The sequence below is a fragment of the Epinephelus lanceolatus genome, chromosome 22, assembly GCF_041903045.1.
Source record: "Epinephelus lanceolatus isolate andai-2023 chromosome 22, ASM4190304v1, whole genome shotgun sequence".
Lineage (NCBI taxonomy): Eukaryota > Metazoa > Chordata > Actinopteri > Perciformes > Serranidae > Epinephelus > Epinephelus lanceolatus.
This window is the reverse complement of record NC_135755.1, coordinates 39356007-39371137: the sequence shown is the minus strand read 5'-3', so window position 1 is coordinate 39371137 and position 15131 is coordinate 39356007. Positions and strand designations below refer to the sequence as shown.

Sequence of the window (15131 nt, the reverse complement as noted above, 5' to 3'; positions counted from 1 at the left end):
CAGTAGAAAAACAATTGAATGTACATTGAATGTAGAGTCTGTAGGCAAACCCCGGAGATCTTGCCTCTGGAAGAGCGGAAGAGCCCTGGTTTCCGGTTGTAGGCTGTTTGTAGTCCGCGTGATATTGACCAATCACGTTTGAGCCAGCTGCTGTTGTTGCCAGGTTAAACGGTCCATGCGGTAAACTAACGAGGCGGAACATAATTGCGCTGCAAACTCTGAATCCATCGCAATGGTTCAGCATATTTACTTATATATAAACGGAAGTCGGAAACGGAAATTCGCCTCCTCCGCCCAAATCAAACCAGAATGCCAAAAAATTGGGGGTCTGTCCCCAGAGGCTGTATCGCCGTCTGCCGGAAGTCAGACGCCGAATACAGCCGATGGGTTCCAAGAATGGATCGCTCTTAACTGGGAAACGCGGCCATTGTCTGTACGTAGTCAGTCAGTTTACGTGGTAGGATATTTATGTCAGAAGTGCTCTCTGTCTCGTCACTTGTGCATTCTGTAGCCTACTCATCATGTTGCCAACTGACTACATCGCTACTGGCATTAGCTACTGATGCTCTAGAGGGCCATCTGCTGATAATGATGTGCTTAGCAGGAAAAAATAACCACACATCCCAGTAAATAATAACTAATTACTGAATAATACAGGAGAGTAAAAAGTAATTGAAATATGTTTTGGGGTTCATTTAAAAAAAAAAAAAAGAGGGGAAAATGTTTTTGTCTTTTTTAAGCAAATCTTTACCTTGACCTTGACCTCAATGCATTTTCTTGAATTCCATTGATCTCAAAAGTATCACTAACTGAATGGGCATTCTAAACTTAGTTGGAAATGTCACCTTAAATGTTTTTCTATTGTGTTTGGTTCCAAAGTTAAGTAAATTTGAATATTATTGGTGGCCATCTTGAATTTTACCTCTCCCGGGCCTCAGAGGTCAAATCTGACTTCCCTTCACATCTTAAAATAAACCTTATGGTATGTACTAACTATGGTAGAAATTTCATGCTTTTTTCAAAAAGTGCACAATTTATCTGCTATTCCGCTGTACCATGTGTCAGCGGTTTATTATTGTCACATACATATACTAGCCTAAAAATCGAGATTATATTTATCTGGAGACAAAACTATTTTCCTACCATACTTAGGTCATAAACCCATGAATGTTAAACCACTCATTGCAATCCGTGACAAATATAAACGTTACAGTGCTTTTATCCAGCAAAACCGCAGCTCTGCTGTTTACTTGCATTTGTTTGCAGACTAGTCTTGCTCCCTCCAAAATGGCAGCACCACTGATGTGTTACTGCAACAGACTGACACAGTCAATGTGGTGTCTATATATAAAGAGTTGCGTGCAAAAGTTTGGGCACCCCAAGTCAAAATTTGGTTTACTGTGAATAGCTAAGCAAGTAAAAGGTGACCTGATTTCCAAAAGGCAAAATGCTAAAAATGACACATTTATTTAATATTTTAAGCAAGATTACTTTTTCTTTTTTTATTTCAATCTTTTCCAGTTTCAAAATGGCAAAAAAGTAAGAGCCTGAAGCAAAAGTTTAGCCACCCTACATGGTCAGTACTTAGGAGCCCCCTCTTCGGCAAGTATTGTCTTTCAGAGCCTTTCAGTTCTTGTTAAGATAAGATACACCTTTATTGATCCCACAATTGAGAAATTCCAGTGTTACAGCAGTCAAGGAGAAAGACTCATATTAAAAATTTCATAATTTAAAACTTAAAAAAACTAGGCATGCAAAAGAAAGTACAAAAATACAAGAAACAGCGATAAATAATAATAATAATAATAATAATAATAATAATAATAATAATGAAAAGTAGATAATAATGAGCAGTGGATTAAAGAGAGCATATCTAGTGCAAGTGACTGTATGGGCAAAAAACAGCAACAAGGAGACAGTAAGCTTATAATGGTGTTTATAAAGTGCCCATAGTGTCCATGAAGTGTCCATGGTGCAATTTATTGGGAGCAGTGCTGGTTATGTAGCCTGACAGCAGCAGGCAGGAAGGACCTGTGATAGCGTCACACACTTTGGGTGAATCAGTCTATCGCTGAAGGAGCTCTCCAGAGCTTTTATCTTCTCCTGCAGGGGGTGGGATGTTCCAGAGATTTTTACCCATTCTTCCATATAAAAGGCTTCTAGTTCTATGAGATTCTTGGGCCGTCATGCATGCACTGCTCCTTTGACGTCTATCCACAGATTTTCAATGGTGTTTACATTGGGGGACTGTGAGGGCCATGGCAAAACCGTCAGCCTACTCCTCTTGAGGTAGCCCATTGTGGATTTCAAGGTGTGTTTAGTATCACTGTCTTGTTAGAGAAGGCATCCTCTTTTCATCTTCAGCTTTTTCATAGATGCTATGATGTTTGCTTCCAGAATTTGCTGAAACTTAACTGCATCCATTCCTCCCTCTCCCTGTGAAATGTTCCCCGTGCAACTGGCTGCAACACAAGCCCTAACCATGATTGGTCCACCCCTGTGTTAATAGTTGGACAGGTGTTCTCATGGAATTCTGCACTTTTTTTTCTCCAAACTGTTTTGACTTCATCAGTCCACAGGACTTATTTTCAGAAAGCATCAGAATACTGGACAAAATCACAAATCTTCCTAATGGGTCAAGTATGGTGGAGGGGCTATACTGCACATTCTCTTTGATAAGTATGGCAACACCTCTGGCCTTACTGAAAATGTTAAAATGTCTGTGAGACCCAGGGTCTATTAAGGCAATGGTGTTGATTTAGTTTCAGATGCTGTGATTCATCAGTTAGGACTTGATGTTATACAGGGCTTGCCCTGGAGTTTCAGCATGCTTCATGACAGAGCATAGGTGTTTCGGCCCTCTGACACATCATCAGTTGTGCACCTCAACATCATTGAGTGTTTTGGCCTTTATCACGAGACACCTTCTTTTGAGGGAGGCCCACCACAGGCTGATCAGGCCTGGGTGTGTGTCAGAAGGTTGGCTCCTCTGTGGTCACCTAGGGGCCCAGACGGGATCCTTTCTCATAGCTAGCTGCTTCAGTTACAAGGTCAGCATAGTGCTCACAGGGCTCTCAAGGCGAGGTACACCATTGAGCACAATCCTGTTAGACCTGGGTAGCTGCGCTGTCATGGACCCCTCTCGGTTAGTGCTTAAGTTAGTTCTGCATGCCCCTTGCTCCTGTTCATCAGGCACTCTACTCAATTCATTTCTACTCTACAAGGTTCTTTTCAATCATGAAGCAGATTTTTTTTTGTGTGGGAGTTTTTCCTGATCTGCTGTGAGGGTCCGAGGACAGAGGGATATTTTATGCTGTTAAGACTTGTGCGGCAAACATATTTTAATGTTTTGTGTGGAACACAGGATGAGTATCTTCAGCTATTGAGATCCTCAAAGAATCCTAATCCTACAGCATATGGTGCAAGGAACTAGGACAGTGAAGATTTTTTTCAGTGGCAGAATAAGAGGACATGTCCGGGGATCTGGCTGACTGGGAAATATACAGGCAATTGAGGAACAAAAGTAAAGTCATGACCAGAAATGCCAAATGTAATTACTACAGAGAATCCCGCACAAAATTTTAAAAATCCAAAACAATTCTGGAAGAAAATTAAAAATATAACTAATATGTCTGATAAAACTTCACCTGATAAGATTAAACCCACCAATACCATAATTCAAGATCCATCACTAGTTGCCCAAGTCTTTAATGAACATTTCTCCTCGGTCTGCTCTGCCTCAGTCCCGGATCCCTGTTCTAGTAGCGAGTCCAACAATGCTCTACCAAATTATAATTTCTCCTTTAAGAAAATTACACCTGTTGAGGTTCACTGTGCCATCAATAATTTAAAAATGAGCAGTGGTCCTGGATTAGATGGCATTGAAACTAGAATTTTAAAACTTTCATCCCATATACTTATGTACCCTCTTTGTGATTTATGTAACATGTCTCTCTACTTATGAAATTCCTGCTATATGGAAATGTTCATGCATCACTCCCCTGCATAAAGCTGGTGATCCTCTTGAACCCAATAATTATAGACCTATCTCAATTATTTGTTCTGTTGCTAAAGTTTTTGAAAAACTAATATATAATCAATTATCACATTATCTCAATAAGTACAACATCTTGTCAACTTTTCAATCTGGTTTTCGTTCAAATCACTCCACAACTACTGCTCTGCTGAAAGTTACAAATGACATTTTTTCTGCATCAAATGATGGTAAACTAACAGCGGCAATTTTCATTGATTTGACCAAAGCCTTTGATCTTGTTGACCATTACCTTCTCTTAGACAAACTTTTTTTGGTTGGTCTGTCCCGTGATGCTCTGCTTTGGTTCAATTGTTATCTCCACAATAGAAAACAATGTGTTATGATAAATGGATGTAAATCGGATATGTTAGTCCAGCAACGTGGTGTGCCTCAAGGTTCAACTTTCGGTCCACTTCTTTTTTCAGTTTTTCTTAACGATCTTCCCTCCATTTGTACAGATTGTCGTGTTCAGCTTTATGCAGATGATACACTAATATATACGTCCAGAACTAATGTAAGACAAACTGAATCCGCACTACAGTCTGATTTTAATGCTTTACAGCAATGGCTCTTAAATAATAAATTACTTCTTAAAAAAACTAAATCTCACTATGATTTTTGGTACTCCGCATAACATCAAATCCAAATCTAAAGCATATTCATCCTGTGTTATTACATGTTTTGATGGTAGACTTCTGCAAAAAGCTGAGCACACCAAGTATCTGGGCCTGTGGCTTGACTCTGAACTTTCATTTAAATGTCACATCAATCATATTGTAAAGAAAATGAACTATGTTATTGGTGTTCTTTACAGGTCCAAGAACTGTTTTTCATTCACTGTTCAAAAGACACTTGCTTTGCAACTTGTTTTACTAATTCTGGACTATGCTGATGTTGTGTATCAGGCAGCATCCAGCACAAATCTTCTTTCTCTCACTGTATCTTACAATAGACTTTGTAGATTTGTTCTTGGCTGTCCTTTCACAACTCATCACTTCGTAATGTATGATGCTCTGAATTGGCAGAAGAAGACAGCACCATTGGCTTAAGTTTGTCTTTAAGTGTATTCATCTTGATTACCCTTATTATCTCAGAGAATTTATGGTTCCTTTCTCCTCCGATTATCAATTAAGACACTCGGCACAGCTGTTTTTTCTGTTCCCGCAGTCTCTAGGTCAGTAGGTAAAAAAGCTTTTATGTTTAAAGCGCCATGTGATTGGAACAATTTACGTGTTAACATTCGGTCCATATCATCTTTTCAGCTATTCAAAAATACGCTGTCCTCCCACTACAGAGTCATTTGCACATGTCCATGACAATAACACTCTTACAATTACAGCTGCAATTTCTAAACATTTTTTCCTCAACTGTATGTTCTCAATGTTACTGATACTTGATATATGACCAATGAAAGACATTTTCATGTTCAGGTTTGAATTTGAATTCGAGATATCCCTTGTATATTGTGATTATCAAATCATTTAGCATATTGCATATGTGCAACGGTATTTGATATCCATTGTTGTTTTGTTTGTTTTGTCCTGTCTCCTGTCTCTTTTATGTTTTGTCTTGGCCTTGTATTTATTTATCTTTTTGAATATTTATCAATTTATTGTATATAGTCATTATAGCAACTCCTTGTAAACGAGATGGCACATCTCAAGGGAAGAATTTCAAACATTTATGAGTGTGTGTGTGTGTGTGTGTGTGTGTGTGTGTGTGTGTGTGTGTGTGTTTGGCACATGGCAGATAATTGTGAGTGAATCTGAGTTTTCAAGTCTCTCCTTGTGTGTAACTGCCTCCTTGTGTGTGTGTGTGTGTGTGTGTGTGTGTGTGTGTGTGTGTGGCCATCTCTTTGCCCTTCTCAGCAGATTAGCTGGCCTTATCTCCAGGCAAAGGCCTGGAGTCTGAGATGCTGTGACAAGTCTCACTCCAGCGTACTGATGAAGAGATTTGGGAAAAAAAAAAAAAAGATGGAGAGAGACAGAGGGAGAGATGATATTTCTTAAAAGATAGAAATCTTGAAGCTTACATCAACAATTTCAGAAGTTGCTGATAGTGAACATTCGGTGCCAATATTCAGGCTACTAATTTTGATTTTTGAATTGTCAGGGCTGACTCTTGAAACAACAGAATATCTCCATACTGCTCGTGCGTAGTGATCCAAGTGTCCTGAAGCCCCGACATAAAGAGTTGTTTGGAAAAATGTCTTTTAAACTCTGTTTTTAGCCTCATTGTAGCCTGTAGCTCTAACTGCTTCTGTGTACACCGAGCTCACGTGTGCATGCTTGCGCACGAGACCAGCGAAAGCACATGAACACACATGAAGGCGGTGCCGATGTCTCACGGTCTTGTGCAAGGGCACACAAGTGAGCGGGCTCTACAGAGAGGCAGTTAGAGCTACAGGCCACAATGAGGCTAAAAACAGAGTTTAAATGATGTTTTTCCAAACAACTTTTCATGTCGGGGCTTCAGGACACTTGGATCACTATGAACGAGCAGTATGGAGATATTCTGTTGTTTCAATTATGTGTTTTTTGGACGTTTTAATTTGGGGCGCCCAGCCTCCATTAGGTGGAGTTTTGTTGCTAGCCCCATCTCCGCAAGGGATGTGAGGACTCTAAAACTTCACCTGAGCCTCCCTCAACATATGGGTGAGTAGATAATGGCTGAATTTGCATTTTTGGGTGCACTATCCCTTTAAGTTATATTTGTGTTATATTTGTATATTTGAAGCCATTCGATTTGGCTTCAGCAATCCGTGAAAGCCAAAGTGAGTGGTGTGGTACAAACACTTTCCTTGCAGAGCCGTCGCAGGCTATGATAGTAGTTTCATGTAGTTTTGAGGACGGAGGAGAACCTCTGCTTCAAACCCACTTGTGATTACTGGGACAGAAATACCTGCTCAAGTTAGCTTCCTAGTGAAAGCTCATATTAGCTTCCACTTAAAATGCTTTTTTTGGAAACGGTGGACTTTCACACCCATTTTGCAGAGCACAAATGATTACAACAACCAATAACTCTTTTAATACATTTAATAGGATGTAAGAATTGTTTTAAGATGGACTTGAAAAAAATCTGAAATTATTCTTTCACATGGTAACCTTTGGCCTATTAAGAGAGATGTTAACATGCTGATGTTTAAAAGTAGACATTTGTTTTTTAGTATGTTAGCATAATAAACAAGCTCACAGTTTGCTTGTGAAAATGTAAAGTATGTAACATTTAGCACGCTGTCATGTTAATACTATGAAATTATGAAGTGAATTTATAAAGTAAAGATGGGACTAGAATTCAACATTTGTTTGTAGACTATCTTTGCCATACACTGAAGTCATGGACAAATGGAACATTTAAGTCAATTAGTTGTGCTAGATGAAAAGTGACTAGTCACTAGTCCTTCAGATTCATGGGGATTATAAATGTCTATGCAAAAACAAATATAACTGTTATGATATTCCACTCTGGATTAAAAGGGCTTAAATGACTGACAGACAAAGGGCTTAATTCTGATAAATAAGTTGTGTTGGCCAACTACCAATTATCTCTACAGTATGTGCAATCAATCTAACAATGCCTCATATCAAGAGTGCATGACTGGGTACTAAAAGAACCTGCACAATGCGCACAGATGTACTGGTCTAAGCTTGGTGGAGCCCAGCAAAGAGACTACAAAAGAAAATGAGACAGAAACACAGAGTGAACACATACAGAGCAGAACCACAGAAATAAAATGTCAGATTGGAGAAAAGTGAGACATGGAGGGAGGGCAGAGGGTATCTACAGGCCTCCTTTCCCATCAGCCTCTCCTGTAATAGTAATCAGACCTTCTGGAGGTGAAGATTGAGGACATCTTTCCAGGAAATCAGAAATGAGACACTCTTGATATGAGGCACTGTGTAGCATCATGAAAATAGGCACCCTGCTTGAACAGATCGAGAGGGAATTGTTGTCATGGGAGAGAAATTTGAGCTCCTTTGAATGTACTGTATACCCAGGCAGCTCTGCCCTGTTTGACCTTCTTAAAGCTTATTTATACTCCCGAAAATAGATTCATCTGTTTCAAACATTGTAAACATCACTGCCATCATACAGTAATTCCATCAGTGTTTTTATATGATGGAATAGCCAATAGATGACACCAGAGGGATGAGTCAAAAATTTCACACAGAAACAAATGAGGCAACAAATGAGGTTGTAGCATTGCACCTTTAAAAGGATGAAACTTTGTAGATGGTGGAGGCCTGTTGGCCACGATATACATCTTAAAGGCGTAGGAAGGGGGGACAAAAGGTACTGATTTACATGGCCCAAAGCAGTCCATGAAAATTGCTTGTAATAATAATAATTTTAAAGTCACAATCACACCAAAATAAACTAGGCTACAACAAATCGTAGTAGTCGAATAAACATGTAGACACAAAACTTTTCATTAAAAGAAGCCTTTTGCTGCTGCTCCAATGCTCCCCTTGACCTGTGGCTAGATGCATAAAACTCTGTACATATTCACAACTAAACCTGTATCTACATACAAAGAAATATGCTTATGAGTTAAATGATTTAAAAAGCCAAACATATGCATTGTCTCAATAATCTTGATAATTGTGGAGCTGGTTGTACATGCATAAGGCTCATTTGAACTCCCACAGTGAGTCATACATGGATGGAGAAACATCTTTATAAACCATATGGCATATCAACAGTTACATTCACTCCATCACTCAGATCTGTTGATGAGAGATAGAGCAAATTTAAAGTCTACAGACTTTAAACTCAATAAGACTCAATAATGATGAATTCAGCTGAACCTAATTAGACTTTTATTTTATTAGTTTGACAGCAGTCCTGAAATTGAACACTTTTCCTTTTGAAATTGTGATTTCACTTACGTCATAACCAGGGTCTCATCTCCTGGCTCGCTCAGGAGTCCATCGACAAACACAGAGGTGCTGGTGAAGTTGTGAATGTTCCACGTCCGTCCTTCATCAATACTAAACCTGTGAGGAAACAGGCAGTGTTCACAATTACCACTTTGATGAAAGTCACTTCACTGTTTCCAAAACAACCTTGCACTAGAGTTAGTAGTGACTTTATTACAAACACCAACACTCTCCCAGGGAATTAACCATTTACTAAACCCCAACCTTGTCAACAAAAAACTTTAAAGTGTTTGGAGAGAGGTGTCTTCTTTTATCGCTTTTCTAAAACTAAAATAATTTAAAAGAAATGAAATGAAAATGGGATCAGCTGTAGCATGATCTGCAAGGATTAGCATGTCTGTCCGACCAGCTTACTAGTAGGTACAGTAGTAACCTAGTGTTATTTCTAGTAACCTAGCATTACTTCTACACCCAAAGAGCACATTATCAATTTGCAACATTATTTTCTTAGGTAACGGGTTATGATTAGTGCACCCAGTCTGTGGGGAATCTGGTCCTGGATGTCTTTATTTGATTTGGGGAATTTTAACCAGTTAACCAGCGTTACCTGAGATAGTATTTGCCAAATGCATTGGTTAGTCCATTATGCATTGTCCTTAAAGGCTTTTTTTTCATGTAAGGTTAAAAATAGGCGAAAACCAAATGGTTTGAAAAAAAGCGAGTTATTTAAGTAAAACAACCAAAAAGCATTATCTTAGAGCAAAACAACAGTCTGAATGTTATTATTTTTTTCTTAACATATAATTCTGAGAGCTGTCCAATCACTAAAGACATTGAATCCTGTGTTAAGATAAATGTTTAAATACTATGTTTGAATTATATCCATTTTGTGTGAAGTAAAGGCTTTTAAAAAGTTGAAGTAAAAATTGTCCAGTAGCTATCTCCACCCACACCCCGAGGTTATGCTTTGACTACACTCAATTCACACAAGAGAAAAGAAAACTTTTTGATCATCCCGTTAAAGGGAGAGAAGCCACAAGTCAGTTTCTCCGACTAAAACAAGGTTCTCAACCTGTGTCTCAGTTTGCTTTAGAATTCCGCATATTAGCAGTTGAAAGTGGATGGAATGATTCTGCCCTCCAGGGGGTTTTCCTTAAAGATCTGTCAGAGGAGATAAAAGACGAGTTAGCTGCTCGGTATGACACCACTAATCTGGAGGAGCTAATTAACTTAGCTATTAGACTAGACAACAGGCTGAGGGAACGACGCAGGGAAAGAGCCCTTTGGCAGAGGTCCCATCCCATAACCTCCCCCTCTGCCGGCTTAAGGGGACCCATCGCCATGCCATCGACTCCAAGCTCCAGCGTTACCGGATCGGACACCGCTCATTTGACTCCGGCGGTCCCCGATGAATCTATGCAGCTGGGCCGGGCCAAGCTGTCCCCCTAGGAAACACAGCGATGACTGAGGAACCGTCTCTGCATCTACTGTGGTCAGAAAGGTCATTACCTCGCCCATTGTCCAGATGTGCCAAAAGGCCAGGCTCATCAGCAGGCAGGGAGATGCTGCTTGAGCCAATACCTGCCCGTCCAGGTATTGATTGACTCAGGAGCAGATGACAATTTCATTGACTCTGAATAAGTAAAACTCCATGAACTCCCTGTGTATGAACTTGTGACCCAAAGACAGTTCAGGCCATAGATGGCAAATTAATCGAGCGTGTAACACACAAGACTCACCCCCTGAAACTCACCTTGTCTGGCAACCACCATGAACATCTAGAACTTTTTGTCATTTCATCTCCCTTAACTCCCATAGTGGGAGTTAAAAATTCACAGTCGTCACATAGACTAATCTACAAATAATAACCACAACTGGAGTGATCACTGCCATCAACATTGCCTGTTTTCAGCTGTTCCAACACAAACTCCCTGAACACCTGTGCCACCTGAGAACATTGACCTGATTAATGTCCCCAGAGAATATCTTGATCTGTAAAAGAGACAGACCCCTTTCGCTACCACCACACCAACACTATGACTGCTCCATAGACTTGCTCCAGGTTCATCGCTCCCTACCAGAGGACTTTATAACCTCTCAATACCTGAAAAAGAAGCTATGGAGACAAACATCACTGATTCCCTTGCCACAGGCCTCATCTGACCCTCTTCTTCTCTCTTAGGAGCTGTGTTTTTCTTTGTTGAAAAGAAAGACAAGACATTATGACCCTGTATAGATTACACTGGGGTTTACGACATCACTGTCAAAATTAAATACCCTCTCCCCTCGCTGACTTAGCCTTCACTCCACTCCACGACGATACCATGTTCTCCAAACTGGACTTAAGAAACGCCTACCACTTAGTCAGGATCTGTGAAGGTGATGAGTGGAAAACCCTTTAACACACACCTGGGTATTTTGTGACGCCTTTTGGTCTGACTAACGCTCCTGCTGTTTTTCAAGCGTTTGTAAACAACACACTAAGAGACATGCTAAAAAGATTTGTTTTTGTATATTTGGATGATAGCTTGATTTTCTCAAAACGTTTTGAAGAACTAGCAAGGCTAATTTTGCAAAGACTCCTTGAAAACAGACTGTATGTGAAGGCAGAAAATGTGAATTTCATGTTTCAACAGTATCTTTCCTAGGTTTTGTGGTTGAGAAGGGGCAGTTGAAGCCAGACCCAGAGAAGGTCAAAGCAGTCACAGAGTGGCCAGTTCCGGCGACAAGAAAAACTACAACTACAGAGGTCCCTAGGTTTTGCTAACCTCTATAGAAGGTTTGTTCGTGACTACAGTCGCATAGCTGCTCCCCTCACCCAGTTAACCTCAGTAAAGAGATCCTTTGAATGGTCACCTGCTGTCGAGGCAGCATTTGATAAACTGAAAACAAGGTTTGTTAATGCACCTGTTTTGGTCCACCCAGATTCTGAATTGCAGTTTGTTGTTGAGGTGGATGCCTCAGACTCAGGAGCGGGGGCCGTCCTCTCCCAATTCTCGCCTGCGGACAAGAAACTCCACCCCTGTGCGTTCTTTTCCCGCCGCCTGACCCAAGCTGAGAGAAACTACGACGTGGCGAACTGAGAGTTGCTGGTTGTGGTTATGGCACTCTAAGAGTGGTGGCACTGGTTGGAAGGACCCTCCCATCCCTTCATCATCTGGACTGATCACAAAAACTTGTCATACCTCCGTTCAGCCCAGAGGCTGAACTCCCGCCTTGGTGGCCCCTGTTCGTGGGGAGATTTAACATCACCCTAACCTTCCGACCGGGCTCCCAAAACATCAAGCCTAACGCAATCTCCCGGCAGTTTGCTCCAAGGGAAGAGAGCCACAACTGAGACCGTCTTACCCTCATCCTGTGTGATCAGAGCTGCCAGGTGGGAGGTGGAACAACTTGTCCAGGAGGCCCACCAGGAATACACAGATCCAGAAGGATGTCCCCCGGGTCGATTATACATGCCACCGTCCGCAAGATGTCCAGTCCTCCAGTGGAGACATTCCTCCATGCTTCCAACCCCCTCTGTTTCCCAGCCAGGAGACTGAAGTGGTGGTTCCATCAGTCCAAGCCCATTTCCACCGAGCACACCGGGTCTGGTGGGAAGCCTTCGCTGATTTTGAAAGGACATCAGCCCGGAACCAGCGGGTCGCCAATCGCCACCGGACACCTGCTCCAGATTACCAAGTGGGCCAACAAGTTTGGCTCTCTTCATGAGATCTCCCTCTCCAGATGGATTTCAGTACATTCCTAAGTCCTAGTCCTAGTTCCTACTCCTAAGTACATTGGTCCCTACACCATAGAACGCATAGTGAACCCCAGTGCCGTCCGACTGAAACTCCCCGCTGCACTCACGGTACACGGTATATGTTTCTCTCATCAAACCTGTGGTTGACAGCCCCCTGCACCCTCCTGTTTTGAACTTTCTCGGGAGTCACCAGTCTTTTTGGGTCCAGCTGTACTCAGGCTTTAACAGAGACAGTTACCTGACACCATTAGGTCATTCCTTTAGCTGATATATGTTTGAAAAAGAGAAATCATCATCACATGAGTCCAGTATTTACAAGCCTACAGTTAAACTTCAGGATTACAGGATTTTTAAACTTGAAGAAGAGACTTGGGGAAGGTGTTGTTGAAGGGGGAGCTTTCTAAGGGAATTTAAGATGATATAAGACGATATAATACTTGACTAGCTAAAGTCTGTTTCCAGAACTGACTCGGGTTTATTTCTTGTCAGTGTTTTTGAGCTTAAATATACTCTTTTTGCATATGATATTGCTAGCCTCAAGTGCCTTTCTTTAGAGTGCATTTCCAGTGGTTTTGATGAAGTTTTATTTTTTACAATTTCAATTTCAATTCAATTTTATTTATATAGCCTAATACCACAAATCACAATTTGCCTCAGAGAGCTTTACAGTATGTGACATCCCTCTGTCCTTTGGACCTTCACAGTGGATAAGGAAAAACTCAAAACCCCTTTAATGGGGGGAAAAAATGGTAGAAACCTCAGGAGGAGCAACTGAGGAGGGATCCCTCTTCCAGGACTGACAGATGTGCAATAGATGTACAGAACAAATCAACATAATAAATTACAGTAATCCATTTGACAAAATTATACATAAAGAGAGACAGAGAGAGAAATTGAGACAGAGAGAGACTGAGAGAGACAGAGCCAGAGAGAGATGCAGGGCAGACAGTAATTATAATAGATATAATAACACTAATTTTAGTAATAATATAATAATACTAATAATAAAAGTAATTGTGGTAGCATATGTTGTAAGTATATATTAATATATGATAAATGAGACCATTTTTTTCTGTGTCACAATACTGCCTAGCTACAGCTTATAGAATCTGGTCACAATAGCGGTTGTTCTAACCAGCAAAAACAGGAAAAGGAAGATCTGCCCATTTCACCACCAGGAAATGTAATTTGTAATCTGACGAAGTTGGTTGATGGAATGATCTAAATGACAAAATTTGTGCTTTGATACATCATTTAAAAATTGCATTATATTTCTTGTGTAACAGTAGACCTATTTGTTTTTGAGACAAATAAAGCCAGCCCTCAGCCCTGCTTTAGTCACTGACTCCTGCAGTCAAAAGTGGCAGCAGTGCTGAGTAAATTACTGCATGATATGCGGATCAGTGAGGGTCTAAATTGGGATAGAGCAGTGTATGGCTTGCACTGCAGGCTGTGTGTGGTGATGATGTGCTAACAAGGTCCCTTATCATGTGTATGTGCACACGCAACACCAAGAAATCCTTAATAAAGCAACTGTAGTGTCCCCATATACAAGATATCATGTTGAGACTCCAATCTGTCAGGCCTCTCAGCCGCTCTGCTTCTCCCAGTTATTAGACCTTTTTTGCCTTCCCGTGTTTGCCTCTAGCCTAGCCCTTTTGTACCTCTGCCAGATATTATTGCCTTACGTGTCTCGCATTTGGGTTCACCTCACCTTGGCTCAGTTCCCTGACATAATCACACTAAACAGACACAGCTGTTGGGGAGAGTTTTGGAGGGCAGTGTCTTTCACCTTTGCCTTTGTGTTTGGCCATTCAGAACACTTATAAACACCCCCCCCTCCTGCTTTCATGCTTACCTGTCCTGTCCATTAAAGGCAAAATGCCCTAAAAAATATCTTAATAAAAATAAATAAAAGCTGTGTTTTGCATTCACAATACCAATATCAAGTGAGTGCTTTATTAAGTACGTATAATCTGAGTGAGTGGCCTGTAGTATACTATAAAACTTTAATTAATAGCCCAAGCTTTTATTTGCTTCAATCACTGAACTCAAATTATTATATTTAAATCAGGAGTCTACATGGGAGGGGGCCTTTTTTTCCTTTCACACAAAACTCTTGCTCAGTAAAGATGGAAAATATGATCAACTTGTTTATTTAAAACACTATGACTATTAATGAAAATAAGGCTGGAAGGCTTATGATTCATTAATTAATCTGAGAGAGAGAGAGAGAGAGAGAGAGTGAGAGAGAGAGAGAGATCTTCCATCTTAAATACCCACAGTGACACGCAAAAGGACATGCTGTTATATGTATACTGATAGTATACATATGTGACAATAATCATATGTGTATAATAACAGTAGAAGTATGACTAATGATAACAGCAGCAGCAGGAGGCATCTGGCAGGACCACGGCAGCAGCACAACCACACATGTCACACTATCCAGGCATTGCTGCTGATATAAGTT

The 15131-nt window shown here is 40.6% G+C and overlaps 1 protein-coding gene across 1 annotated transcript in view; it reads right to left on the bottom strand.

Moving 5' to 3' along the window:
* Nucleotides 1-15131, bottom strand: part of sorcs2 (sortilin-related VPS10 domain containing receptor 2) — a 1194681-nt gene that overhangs the window by 50139 nt on the left and 1129411 nt on the right. The window contains exon 14 of the mRNA XM_033609881.2: nucleotides 8926-9033. Within this exon, the coding sequence (XP_033465772.1) occupies nucleotides 8926-9033 (108 nt within the window). The remainder of the gene's footprint in view (nucleotides 1-8925; nucleotides 9034-15131) is intronic.